The 14,881-nt window shown below is 51.4% G+C and overlaps 1 protein-coding gene across 1 annotated transcript in view; it reads right to left on the bottom strand.

The window, feature by feature from the left end:
- Positions 1-14,881, bottom strand: part of LOC144143466 (uncharacterized) — a 338,543-nt gene that overhangs the window by 31,537 nt on the left and 292,125 nt on the right. The window contains exons 24-26 of the mRNA XM_077675212.1: positions 11,697-11,886; positions 1,614-1,715; positions 56-235 (exon numbers count right to left, since the gene is read on the bottom strand). Coding sequence (XP_077531338.1) covers positions 56-235; positions 1,614-1,715; positions 11,697-11,886 — 472 coding nt within the window. The remainder of the gene's footprint in view (positions 1-55; positions 236-1,613; positions 1,716-11,696; positions 11,887-14,881) is intronic.

Raw genomic sequence — 14,881 nt, 5'->3', positions numbered from 1 at the left:
GAGCAACCCGATAGCTATGTGTCTCTCGCAGTTGTTCTTTAGTCCCAGTGCCAACCTGCAGCGACTTGACGGTCAGCATGGCCACCCGCAGGGACCTCCTGAGCTTGCTCTTGTCGCACGGCGCCTCCTCCTTCCGGGCGTCGAGCAGCGCCAGCCTCAGCTCCTCGATGATCTTGTCCTTGACGCGCAGCGACGTGGCGGAGACCCTCACGTTCAGCTGCTCTTCGTCCAATATCTGCGCCGGTGGAGAGTGCATGTGAACTAGCATACATTATCGGGTACCACCTTGGAATCGAGGACCAAAAAACAAATTGACTGTTTGATCTAAATTGCCTGTACCTGTGATCTTGCAACAATGGAGTCATTTTAAAACAGGCTGCCTGTAAATGAGATGGTATTGTACAAGGCTGGTCGTCGTAAACTTGGTTATTGCTGCACACAACACAAACACATACATCGCACATACATCGCTTAGCGCTATGAACTGTCTCAAAGCTGCCGGCCCGCCTGAAAATATGACAAACAACACAACGACGTTTTATAGTTCAAGTTGCAGCGAACTGGCGTTCACGACACTCGTTTTACCTTTTACAGAAAGCTCGTTCGGATTTATGCGACCACTCAGAAGCTTTTACTTTCGGTAATCCGTCAGTTAAATGTTCCCGTTCATAACACGAGCGTTTTCTTTAATTCCGGAATGGGTTTGTAAAGCCAAAGTTGAAGTGGCTCTGTTACAAGGGTACAGGAAAATCAGTAGGGGCGCGCATGGCCTGCACAATTGTGAGACGTGAGTTTTGCTCTTGCTTGGCACGGTGACTCCATCCATAAGGAGATACTGAAGATAAAAACTAGTAACGTGACCCCATCGTATATTCAGTGTTTCTTAGAAGATGGGCTACCGACCAGAGTCACCTATACTATGTAATACTAAGTTACGTTGTCCCGCGAGCCAATCAGAGATTGCACCCCGTACCTGACCGCTGTGGACTGCAGATATATTAATTCAAAACATCGCTACTTACACGAATAGTTTTTCAATCTAGTCATTTCGTAACTGCGTTATCATTAGGCAAATCCAGTATGTTTACAGGACTACTGCACAATACCGTGCTTCGCACAAGTGATTCCAGCCAATTTGCGGGTGTTTTACTGGCGTCTCGTACATGTTGCTGTAGACAATTTCACTAGGTGACCGCTGGGCATTCCCAGGAGTGTCTTCGCATTCAACCTGTTCCTAGTTATCTAGCTTAACACAGCGCCGTTTCTATTAATATTACCAAACTAGGCAGAGAGTAATGTCTGCATAGTACATAAAATAAAATATAGGTATTTTTACATTCATACATTGCTTATGGTGACATAAGCTGCTGAATGAATTAAAAAGTATCCAGCATATATAACTCGCTAAGGTCTTGACATGCCGCACTCGTATAGCCGGCACCGATCCCTGACCCGTTTTTAAACTCAACCGTCATTTATCTTAGCCCTTTTCTCTTCTCTAGGCCTAAATTGTTTAAGAACGCTTCACAAGAACAGGGCCCGAACAACGTACCAAAAAATTTCCAATCAAGATGGCCCAAGTGGTGAACACAACTCTGGTGAATTGTTCGTACCTTTCGGAGCTGTTTCGCGTTGAGCCGGGCAGTGATTAGCTCCTCCGCTTGTGCTCGCAGTGACTCGGTCAGCGCACCACACTTCTTGCACGAGGACACATCCTGGAGGAAAAAGATGAGAAATTAACTGACTTCCTGTGCTCTTACTGTAGCGGATACTATGTTCGCGCCGTCATGGGAGTATACTTCGGGTCCTTCACCAATTTCGCCAAGGTTAGTGCACGATAATACAAGATAGTACAAGTGTCCTACAAGATAGAGGTGTTTCGTCCGGGAGACGAACCAGTGCAGAGCGCGGGTCCCTTTCCCGACGGAAAAATTGCACCGAGCACAGGTGTTCCCCGCAGAAACTGATGTTGCCGCCAGTGCCACCAAATGTTTTAGCAAAAATAATTAAAGGCTGGAACTAAGGCATGGCTGGAACTAAGGCGTTTTATAAAACCTTATGCCAATAAAGAAGGAAATGAGGCAATTTATTGCAGTAAATAACCAAAACTTAACAAAAGATTTCTGAAGCGCATTAGTGCGTAGTGCGCAGCAACCGACGGGGGCGCTGCTCACCGTACAAGCTCTTCAAAACAACTTTCCATCGCGAAATGGGCTCCCGCTTCCTGACCAGCGCAGGATGAACGCACCCAGAGGACGCCAAATCTTTGGCGGACGCAGCATCGCCCGAAATTCTACGGGCTTTCTTTGCAGCCGGCCGGGGGAGGCCTACAACGGCTAAGGCTGGCACGCTGAGGCGAACGCTCTGTTCTGGCACGCTCTGGCACGTGCCGCGACCCGCGCCTTTTGCATGCTCGGGCGCACTGGAACGTATTCTGGCTGCGCGGTGACACGAGCCGTCGGGGACTTTTCCAGCCCGGAGTGCAGTCACAGCCCCGCCCAATCGACATGCAGCGAGGTATTGTGGAAGTCGTGGAAGTGAATGGTGGTACAATCTCACCCGAAAACTACGAAAACGACGCGGGCTGGATTACCAGCAACTCAAATAGCCGAGCCAAGGCTTGCCTCACCGATTGAGACTCCCGAAACCAGGATGGCGCCCGCCGAGAGCAGGCGCACAGGGTCCGAAACCAGCAGGGCATGCGCAGGGCGCGTCTGCCGCCGCTTCCGAGAGAAGATATCAAGATAGTTAGTTATTCGACCGCATGACGGATTGAACACGTCGGGTGTAAGTTACCCACAGCTCCAGGACGGTGGGTTACGCGCCGCCGCTGTGTCGACGGAGAGGGCGAGCGAACACGTCTTTCGCCTCCACCCTGGACAGAACATCATGGTCGTGAGTACGCCAACGATATAAAATGCCAAGAAGTATGGTAGCATCAAAAGAATTCAAATCAGGAACCAGACCTACGCTATGACAGCGTATGTGACACCACCCGATGACGCATCGAAAGGCGTGATTCACAACATCCCCAACTAAGACACGCAAGAAGACATCACGAAGAGTCTGGTCAACTCGAACAACCCCGCGATTCTCCAGGCAAGATGAATGGGGAAGACGAGCTCGGTTATTATCATCTTCGAAGATACCAAAGTTGCGCACTACGTGTGCTACCGCGGTGTGGAATATCGACGCTTCTTGCACAAGAAGAAGGTGGAAGTCCGAACCACCAGCGGTTGTCTCAAGCATCGCACGGACGCCTGCCCCAGCCCAAAGGAAAGATGATGTCAGGGCTGCAGAATTAAAGACCCACTGGAAGATTACAAGTGCCACCCTACATGAGCCATTTGCGGCAAAGGGCACGTGACAGGCAACAAAAAAATGTCGCAACCGTTTCAAGGCACCGTTCTTGCTCAAGAAGCACCAATGGGAGCAACAGCATCGATTGAGACAAGAAGAAGAGGAGAGAAGCGGCTCCGCGGGAAGAAGTACCTGAGCCGAGCTACGAGCACACAATAAGACACGAGCGAGTACCGCATACGCGCGGAGAACACTCCAGCTCCTTTCCCTGACTCGCGGACGCGGCAAAGCAGAACTCCAGGCGTCATCGCTCTCGGTCGAAGTCAAAGACCAGGAGGGATTCAAGGCGGACTCAATCGCGGTCGTGCTCTAGCTCCAGGCCCCTGACCAGGAGGGGCCGCTCGCAGTCCTCGGACAGGAACCAAGGAAACAATGCAAATCAGTGATCTGGGCAGATTCGGTCTTTCACGGTGCTCCTAGCCGAGACAAGTCAGGGCCTTCCCCCCAGTACATGAACTATTAAGGCTCAAGCAAATTCTTGAGCAAGTAACCAAGGATAGCAGAATCTTAAAGGAACAAATAGTAAGGCTGAAAGCGGATATGCGAACCTGCGCAAGCCGCTGCAACATCGGTGGGAACAGGAGCACCAGCAACTGAAACCGCACTCGTCGCAGCTGCGATGCAGAGTAACGGAGTTCTTCACCGCCTTTCGAAAGAAAGGTGGGTGAGAAACCCAAAACACATAACGACTCCGAAGAGCTCCATGAATTAAACAACAGTATTGGGTGCAGGCTTGAAGCTATAGACCGAAGGATCGCGGCTGCAACCTTTAAGGTAACCGACGCCATTAAAGATCACTTTTACAACCCTGCTTACATACCCACCACGGTAGCTCAGTGGCTAAGGCGCTGCGCTGCTGAGCACGAGGTCGCGGGTTCGATTCCCGGCCGCGGCGGCAGCTTTTCAGATGGAGGCGAAAACCAAAAACGCCCGTGTGTACGAGATTTCAGCGCACGTTAGAGATCCCCAGCTGGTCAAAATTAATCCGGAGCCCTCCACTACGGCGTGCCTCATCGTCTACGTTGCGTAGGCGCGTTAAACCCTACAATCAATCAACCCTGCTGACAGCCTTAGAGGTTACCCATCGGAATTATCGCACGGCTGATATCGGGCAGATCAAAACCCCAAACCCCTACAGCAGACCCGCTTCGGCGGACGTGGCCAAATTTAAGGAGGAAGAATAGAATTCGAACAATCGCCCGGAGTAACGAGAAATATGTGATCTGGCAATGAAAATGCCGTGGGTTTCGCCGAAAACGAGGGAACCTGCAGCAACTCATAGACACCAATGTGCAAGAGGCGCCGGACGTAATAGCGCTGCAGGAGACAGGGGCACAGGCAAAATTATCCGGATATAAAAGTTACGGTAAAGCCTCGGACAATAAGACGCCCGTCACCACTCTAGTAAGACGAAATTTACCGGTTGTGGAACTCGAGACTGGGGTCCCCACCGTGGACCACGTTTTCGTCGAAATTATTCCGGCCAAAAAGGGAAGGGAAGGCAGCGTTTTCGTTCTAAACGTATACAGTAGTCCCAGGAAAAGGCACAGGTTCGGAACCCTATTCCGTAAGGTTATAGACATAGTCAAACGACAGCCACTCGTCGTAGTAAACGACTTTAACGCGCCTCACCCAGGCTTGGGGCACCGTAGGGATGTCGCCAAAGAACGAAACCTCTGGATGCACGGATTTCGCCACCAGGTGGCCGAGCCGTGTTGACGCGCTGTGCATGGGCTCCCGTTTTACACTCGCCAATCTTCGGTCAAATCCGCCATCCGGTGGATTACTTGGCACCGCGCGATTCCTCTCTACACGCGGCATCTAACAAGCCTACACTCAAGTCGGTGAGTGGACCACGAAGAATTTTACGACGACTTAAAATTCTGAAGCGAGGCCTCTCATGAAAGTATAGAACTCACGAGCGAGCATAGCAGCCACTTGCGCGTGCACCGGAGCCCGCCGTGGCCGAACGCCACGTGCACGTGCTCGCTCCGCAGCCGCCCACCGCCGCAGAGAAACGCTTTCGAGCAGCAGCGATGGAGGTCGTTGTCGACGGTGAAGAGATTCCCCCCGAGGACTTCGCAAGCGAAGAATGGGCCGAAATTCGGCGCAAGCAGCGAGCACTGACCTTGAAGAGGACCTCAACCACCGGAAGTCCCAACACGACGCCCGAGGTGGTTTCACCGAATTCCCGCAAAAGCCGGCCGCCACGTCGAGGTCCACCGATGGAGCGCTTGCCGGAGACCGACATCAAAATCGTGCTCCGACCGCGAGGAGGCCTCGATCTAAGGTCGGTAGCGCCTGCAACTATCGCCAATACCATCTCTAAATCAGCACCAGTCCCCCTGAGTCCAGGAGATCAAGTTCGTGTGAACCAAAATTCCAACTACATTCTGATCAGCACCCCCGACGACATGCGAGCCCGCAAATTCGCAAGCATCACATCCCTTGTTCTCAACAACAAGAAGTATGAAATATCCACGCACGTCTCGGCCCCCGCCAACACGGTGCTGGGAATTATTTTCAAAATTCCCGAAGACGATACTCCAGAAGAAATAACTCGCCATGTGGTCGACTTCAACCCAGACCTGCCCATCCTGTCGGTCAAGCGACTCGGAAACACTGACGCCGCTCAGATCCTCTTCGACGGATACAAGGTTCCGTTTTGGATTCGATACGGCCACACCACGTACCGCTGCACGCCATTCCGACACAAGACAGAAGCTTGTACGCAGTGCTGGCAGCGAGGTCACAGGCCTGACGTCTGCCCGAACCCAACGACCAGGTGCCCCAAATGCGGCATCGCCAATCCCAGTGAGGGACATCCGTGCAACCCAAAGTGCATCGTCTGCGGAGGAGCCCACCTCACGGGATCCACAGCATGCCCGTACCGCTTCAAGCCACGTCGCCCCCTACGCCCGCCGCCAGAAACAACGAGGGGCGGAGAGGCGAAAAGGGGAACTCCGCCGAGCACTCAAAACCACCAAGAGTGGCCCGCCCTGCCAGAACGCAGCTCTCCCACGACCCAGACCCTGGTAAGAGGAAGAGCCCCGTCGAGGTCGCAATCGAAGCACAAGTCGAGATCCCCATCGGCCAGCAGCGCCAAAGCCAACGCCACGAGGTGGGCCACCCCCCCGACCACGTCACAGAAAACCGCCGATAATGGAAAATCGGTAAGCTTCGATGGCGGGGCCTCCCACCCCTGCGCCTCGTACCCGATCCCTCAAACCCCTGTCAAAGAACTACTAAATGAGCTAGCTAACATTAGAGCGGAAATGGCTGCCCTTAGAAGAGAAAACAATGACCTCAAGCAAGAACTTCTTAAACTCCGCAGTCAAAACGCAGCTAGCTCGCAGACAAATTCTACAGACCAAGAATCTACCTCCCCCGCACCCAAAAAGCGAGCGATTGCGGTAGCCTCCGTACAAAGCCCCAACCCAGTAGAAGAATCCCCTCAACAACAAGAACTAGAACGTAAAATAGTCGCTCTCGGGAAAAGCAATGGTGCCCTGCACGAAAATATCAACATCATGCAGAACAGCATAGAATCCTTCCGATCGGAAATGAACCTCTACAGATCAGAACTGCATGCCTTCATGCAAGATATAATGAACCGGCTCGGTATTGCTCCCAATCTAATTCCTCAACCCGAAACACATAATGGCTTACAGCAACAATAGCAAGGACAACCCTATTAAGGTCTGGCAGTGGAATTGCCGAGGGTACAAACGCAAAAAACATAATTTACAGATGTACCTTCAAAGCATAGACTCTCCCCCAGAAATTATAGCGCTGCAAGAGACAAATGCCGTAGTCAAATTACCCGGTTATAAGGCCTTTCAAAGTGCGACGGACCTCAAAACGGCGGTCCTTGTACAGAGACATATATCGGCCTATAGGAGCCAATTCGACAGCATTGCAATTCCCCATGACCTAATTACTGTCCTCCCACGTAAAAGGGGAGCGCAAAGACTTTATATACTGAACGTCTACAGCGCCCCTAAATCTAAAGCCGACCGATTCAATCAACTATTCTCTCTCACGAGGAAGGAGGTGGGCCCGCACGCTCTGCTCATACTTGGCGACTTCAATGCGCCTCACACGGCCTGGGGATACCCAAAATGCGAGCCAAAGGGAAGAGACCTATGGGAACGAATACAGACACACCATCTGACGCTAGAAACAGGCATGCATACCCCTACACGCATCGGAAACAGCACACAACGCGACACTACCCCGGATCTCACCCTCTCCCTACACGTAAACAGACTAAGATGGGGGGTCACTGACCAAACGCTTGGCAGTGACCACATAATAATTGAGATTGTGATGACTCCGAATCAAAACCTCAATCAAAACCTTAGACAGCAAACTCTGACCGACTGGGATGAGTTCAGGGCGCTCCGGCAAATCACCAGCACACATGGCGACGAACGCGAAAGTCCGGAGTGCATTAAGGACATAAACGTATGGACGCAACAATTAATTGCAGACATAAAAGCAGCCACTAAAGACCTAGACCCTGAAATCCCTTCCGATATGGTAGACTCCCGCCTCAACCACCTTTGGGAGGCATACCGAGGGATCCAAAAACGATGGCGTCGAAACAAGAGCAACCGGAAACTGCGGCTGAAACTGGCCAGACTGGAAACGGAGATTAGAACGCACGCGATCACTCTCGCGCGCAACCAGTGGAGCCAGATTTGCGACGAGATGAAAGGAAACCTTGGAATGAAGAAGACATGGCAGCTGCTTAGACACCTCCTCGATCCAGATCAGAGCAAAACAGAACAGAAACACCGCATATCTAAAATCCTTCACTCATACTCAGGATCCGACGACGAACTAACGGCCCAAATCGGAGACATGTACCTCCCAATAGGTCCCAAAATCGCGCTGCCCCCGTACAGTGGGCATCCTAATCCGGAATTGGATAGAGATATAACCGAGGCAGAGGTCCGACTGGCAATTCGCAAACTTAGGCCTAACTCGGCGCCTGGTCCTGACCAGATCTCGAACCGGGCACTAAGAAACCTCGACGACTTATCAATCACCGCAATAACAGCATTTCTCAACACATGTTGGATAACAGGGCAAATACCGGAATCATGGAAACATGCCAAGGTTATCCTCATTCCTAAGCCAAACAAACCACTCACGATCGAACACCTCCGCCCCATTTCCTTGACGTCATGCTTAGGAAAACTCATGGAGCACGTAATCTTAGCCCGTCTCACAACATACATGAACGACACTGAACAATTCCCCCACAGTATGATTGGCTTCAGAACTGGTCTGTCAACTCAAGATGTACTTTTACAATTATCAGAGCAAATCATCAAACCCCCCAGTGGCCTAGACACGGCGGCCATACTGGCCCTGGACCTGACCAAAGCATTTGACAACGTTGCGCACGAGGCCATAATGTCGGGTCTAGGATCGGTCAATCCGGGCGAAAGAATTTACAATTACATTAAGGACTTCTTGTCGAACCGGACAGCCGCCATACATCTAGACAGCCTCGTCTCTAACACTATCCCGCTAGGCAGTCGAGGCACGCCACAAGGAGCCGTCCTGTCACCATTACTTTTCAATCTAGCAATAATAAATATTCCCCTAAAGCTAGCACAGATTCCCCACCTCTACCATAGCCTCTACGCAGACGACATCACCCTCTGGATGAACCGGGGGAGTGATGGCCACATCGAAGAAACGCTTCAAAGAGGCGTAGAAGTGGTGGTGGAGGAGGCGAGGAAAGCGGGCTTGACCTGCTCCCCGGTCAAGTCTGAGCTACTATGTATTCCCCCGAGCCACAAAAAACAAGTCAGACCCAACATCAAAGTTCACATTGAAGGGAGAGAGATTCCAGAAGTCACTTCCCTCAAAGTCCTTGGGCTTCAGATACAATCATCCAGACTGAATAACAACTTTCTCAAGACGATAGAACGGCATGTACACCAAACTACTAGTCTCCTGAAGAGAGTCACCAATAAGCACTCGGGCCTCACCGAGCAGGACAGGGTCCGCCTCCTCCAAGCCTTCATCGTGAGCCGAATAGTTTATTCCATTCCATACCTTAAGCTTACAACGGTAGAAACGGACAAAATAGACGTCCTCATTAGACGCGCCTACAAGGCGGCGCTACGCCTCCCCCCCGGCACGTCAACTGCCAGACTGGAAGGGTTAGGCCTTCACAGTAAGGCCAGCGAACTTGTCGAAGCGCACCTGATGGGACAATACGAACGCCTCGCTCGCAGTCCCACAGGAAGACACATCCTCCAAAACCTAGGAATAGGATACCACACCCTATATAAGGATGCAACAACTATTCCCCATAATATTCACGCTAACATCATAGCCAAACCACTTCCCCGCAACATGAATCCCACGTACCACACTGATCGGAGGGAACAACGAGCCCGCGCCCTGCACAAGAAATACAAAAACGACCCGTTAGTAGTGTACGTAGATGCAGCGGAATACAGGCACCATGAGGCTTTCACCGCAATCGCTGTTTGCAATTACCCCCAAACCAGCATCATTGATTCCATTACAGTCCGGACGCCCATCCCAGAACCGGCGGAAGAGGCGGCGATAGCGCTGGCCCTTTCACTCAACCCTACCCCCGCAACAATCATTACGGATTCTAAAACCGCTCTCCAAAATTTTGCCGCTGGACGCATATCCCCAACGGCGCTCAAAATTTTGCTCAGGAACCCCCCGCAATCCCCAGTACGACTGATCTGGACCCCCGCGCATTCTGGGCTCGAGGGAAACGAGGTGGCCCATGACCTAGCCCGAGGATTTACTATCCGGGCAGGGCCGAACCCGTATCCTTACCACGGAGCCCGGTCCGCGCGGGACCGTCTGATCGGTTTTCACGATATTACCACCTACTACCTCCTCTCCCGCCGGATCTATCCTCGGGCGGACAAATCCCTGACATTAGAACAAAGCCACGTCTGGCGCCAACTCCAGACGGGAGTCTTCCCCAATCCGGCCGTTATGACGCATATCCACCCCAGCCTTTACCCAACCTCGGCGTGCCCCTTATGTGGCGCTCATGCCAACCTGGCCCACATCATCTGGGCATGCCCCCAGGACCCTTTCCCCGAAATCCCTTCTGAGGAGAGGTGGGAGGCCTCGCTTCGCAGCCCCGACCCGGACCTACAGGTACGCCTGGTCAAGAGGGCGGAAGAGGTCGCCGAAAGGCATCGGCCTACGGTCACCACGAGCTCGCCCACCTAACTCAAGGAGAAGACGTCCTGGTGGGGTGGACGTTCAGCCCTTACCCGTCGCCAACATAAGGACTTCAATTCTCTTTGGTCGCTTCCTCAGCCAATAAAGTGTTCTCTCTCTCTCTCTCTCTCTCTGGATGCACGCACAGCAGCAGGGTCTCAATCTGGTGACCGATCCCGCTCATCCCACTGGGTGGGTAACAGCGTATGCCGTGACACCACTCACGACCTAACCTTCGTCAAGAAGATGCCGGATCCTGATTGGCCAAACACTCAAGAAAATTTGGGAAGCGATCACTATATCGTAGCTACCACTGTGAAGGCCGGTCCTTCCAAATTAAAGGGTAACAAGATCAAAATAACAGAATGGGATTCTTTCCGTGATATCAGAGGATCAGAGAACTTGAGCAGCGAAATTGAAGACATCGAGGACTAAGGATAGACATAAATGCGCAGAAACAGCCTCTAAAAGCGTCCCCGCGGAAGCACTGAAAACGTCGGACAGCAGGCTCCCGCACATGAAGCCAAGAATGATCTGCAGAGACGGCTCAGAAAGCAGAAGAACAATCGTAGCTTACGCAGAAGACTAGATTCCTGAACAAAGGAATTGAAGCTACGCGAATCATCTCACCCGCCAGGACTGGGACAGCGCGTGCGAAGGCATGGAGCTGCAGATGGGTCTCGCTAAATCTTGGCACACTGTCTGATACCTAATCCAGTGGTGTTGCGGAGTCAGATGGCCCGAGTCTGCCCACATGTTGGTCACAGTTCGAAGAAGTCATACGTCAATTGTGTCTGAAACATAACCAGCTAGGCCCCGCAACTGTAAGTACTCGGTCCCCCCAACAGTCAAAAGCAAAAAAAAATGATATGGCTTACCGTCAAGCTTTATTCAGTAGGCGCATACCAAACACATGTTATGAGTATACCACCCAAGATTCATAACATTCATTCCCAATTTCCAATGGCCAATCTTCATGCACCCCAATTACGCGCCCTGGAAAGAGTTTACCGTATCGCAGTAACAACGCAACTACACCAATATCTTTCTGGAATGTCTTTACAGCTGCATGGTTGCGAGTAACCGCTCCAGCTTACCTGGTCTGGCTGAGTCGCCTGGTCACGTGTTTTGCGTTCAGTCAGATGCGACAGGAGGTTTTCAAGCTTTCCCACAGGAACCGTGGCATTGTTCTCAATCTTGAGTTCCCTCAATGCATGTTCCTGCTCTTCTGCCCGTCTTTGGATCTCCAATTTGACATTGAGAAGCTCGCCGTCTTTTGCCTCGCACCTGATAAGAAAAACCAACAAAACCATTACGTGTGGGTGAGCGCGTGATTAGTGAGCGAGCGAGCGAGCGAGCGAGCGAGCAAGACCTAGCGAGAGTGAGAGTGAATGAGCAAGTGAAAGAAAGGGAGAGAGACCCGGGTTCCCAATGTTGGCTTGTTTTTACTCCAGCATTGAAAGACGGAATAGCAAATGCGATCAGGGTAAACCAACATTTATTAGAATTGTCGGAAAACAACGTAGCCCATCAAGTGCGGTGCGCAGGTGCATATTGAATAATTTCCAATTTAAAAACAGGTCACACAAGGCAACATGCTGTGCTTGCGTATGCCTACACAGGCTGCAAAACTTCTATAGTGCTATGGCTCAAAACTAGCCTGGACGCCCTACGCCCGTTCTACATGGTGCGTTTCTCGTCTGCAAATTCGGTGGAACTAACATTCGTCCTTGCGCAGTTCGCAATGTCTGGAAATGTCGTCTACATGGCCTGCGAACGTCACGATCTTCGCATTTCAGAGGCAGATTGTTTGCGGACTGATTTAAGTCTGCCGCGAGCAAGGCTTGTTGTTATTAAAAAAACGGTTTTACCCGCCGCGGTGGCTCAGTGGCTAAGGCGTTGCGCTGCTGAGCACGAGGTCGCGGGTTCGATTCCCGGCCGCGGCGGCCGAGCGCCGAGCAATTTCGGCGCACGTTAAAGATCCCCAGGTGGTCAAAATTAATCCGGAGCCCTCCACTACGGCGCGCCTCATCGCCTGCGTTGCGTCGGCGCGTTAAACACCACAATCAATCAATCAATAAAAAAAACGGTTTTATTTTACTTTCTGCGCAAGTTGTTTACAACAGTTTTGCAATAAATATGAGTTTATCTGCGCTTTCATACAACAATCGCATATTATTTATCAATATCCGCACACATAGCAGAGAAGAAAAACACAGCAAGCAACCCTGCGTTCGCTCGTTGTACGCGCCTCGGATTACCTCGGCCGGTTCTTCTTCAGCTCTCCTGTACTTGTTTCCTTCGGTGATGCCCGCCACTTGCGCGGATACCGATTAAGCAGTCGATGAAAACGGCGCGCGACATTGTGCTGTGAACGCACGTGCGTTTGGTTCGGTGCACCCGAGCTTACACCGATGATGATGCTTAGCGGCTTCCCCTTTGTAACGGGGTGGAGTTGCACAGCCGCCAAAAAATAAATAAATAAAAAAATAATATCGAAACAAAAAGAAAATACTTCTACGAAATTTTTGCGCTAGTCTGACGTCTTTGTTCAGATGTCTTCCCAGATTGTTCTCTGCTCTTTTCCTACCAACATTCTAACCTTCTTTTACTAACCTCTACTTTTGTCCAGTTCACTTTTCTGCTAACCTTAAAGCCAAGGGCCTTCGAGAGCTCGATGGCTCCCTCATGAGGACTGGACGGATACTTTTGCACTCCGTTACAATATGTCGCATGGTTTGTGGCTCCTTTCCGCAGCCTGCGCATAGTTCTTCCTGTATCGGCTCGCGGATAAGCGTTTTTGTCCGCAAGCAACCCGCCCGGGCTTCAAAAAGCAATGCCCTCCCTTTGGTATTATCGAATAATTTTTCCCTTGTGACCTCCTGCTTCCCGATCCTGTAGATATCTAAGGAATTCTTCGCGTCCATCCTCTTTTTCCGGGTCGTTGTCTCTGTTCCTTTCACATGTATTTTTTATTGCCTTGGTTGTTTCCCCTGCACTTCCAGGTTTCATATACTTTGTCCTGCGCCTTCGGGTTCTTTTCCTCCACTGTGTGTCCACGCTTTTCATGTAAACATACCGTAACACTTTGGCCGCCCATCTCTGGTCATCAATATTTTTAAGTCGTTGTTCAAAACATATTTTGCTCTGTGCTTCTCTCACTTCGAAGGATGCCCATCCCATGTTGCCTTGCACTGCCGCGCGCATGCAAGCAATGCCATCGGGTTGCTAAACGTGCAGGTGAGGATGCCGTGACGTTCACCTAGCTCTGTTCCTATTGGCCGCACATCCGACCCGTCCACGTCGCCCGAGCGGCGTTCGCGGGGTATGCTCGACCGTTCAACATATGGCACTTTGCCGCAGCAACGAAAAAAAGGTCGTTTTGCCGCACGAGCGGTGCCGCGTGTGCGGATTCGCAGGGAAAATCGAATCATGTAGAACGGGCTTTATGGACTCCACAGTGTACAGCTGGAATAATATACCTATGGGCTTCTTATAATTACTGCATCTGAGATCCGCAGCGTTCATGTGAAATTGCCGAAATTCACACAATAGCAATGCAAGTAGGTCATTCTTCAGTGGCTGCCTCGTCACTCGGGCTTACAAGGCAATATTAGATCCGACGCAGCCGCCAGCGCGGGCCACTTGCTGAGCAACACGACCCAGCTTCCTCTCTCCGGAGAGGACAGCAACGTCCTTATCCTCGCAAGTGGATGGACTCCCTAATTCTCGAGTGGCGGGACCCTCACCGCAGGCATCCACCACGGCGGTCTATTGATCGTGACTTCCGCTTTCCACGCGGCCTCAGCAAGCGGTGTGAAGGAGTGTTGCACCGAGTGCGCCTGAACGTAGCGTTTGCTCGGAGTTTTGAGTTTAAGATAGGTTGGAACGATTACCTCCTGAGCCGTACTTGCGCTGTGCGTGAGACCGTAAATCACTTATTGCGCATCTGCCCTCGATTCGATGCTGCGCGAAATACTGCAGAGAGCTCCCTGTCTCGTGCGCACCATGGAAGAGGGCTCGGACTCTGTCATTTTCTTGGGCCCTGGACCAATAGTGCTTGGATACAAAAGTTCTGCTCCGGTTACGCGGCCTACATTACAGAGCCCCCCCCCCTCTCTCTCTCTCTCAGCAAAGAAAGCGTATAATCATTCACACGGTATCACAACACGAATGATGCAAATGTAATGGCATCGCTTAATATATGAGAGTTTGTGCTCTATGCAAGCAGAATTATACATCGAACAGGAAATACTGAAGTAAGGCAAGCCAACGTTTTCAC

The sequence above is a fragment of the Haemaphysalis longicornis genome, unplaced genomic scaffold (assembly GCF_048455015.1).
Source record: "Haemaphysalis longicornis isolate Haplotype H1 unplaced genomic scaffold, Haemaphysalis longicornis Haplotype H1 scaffold_6, whole genome shotgun sequence".
NCBI lineage: Eukaryota > Metazoa > Arthropoda > Arachnida > Ixodida > Ixodidae > Haemaphysalis > Haemaphysalis longicornis.
The sequence above is the reverse complement of the archived record's forward strand: the minus strand, read 5'-3'. Positions and strand labels throughout refer to the sequence as shown.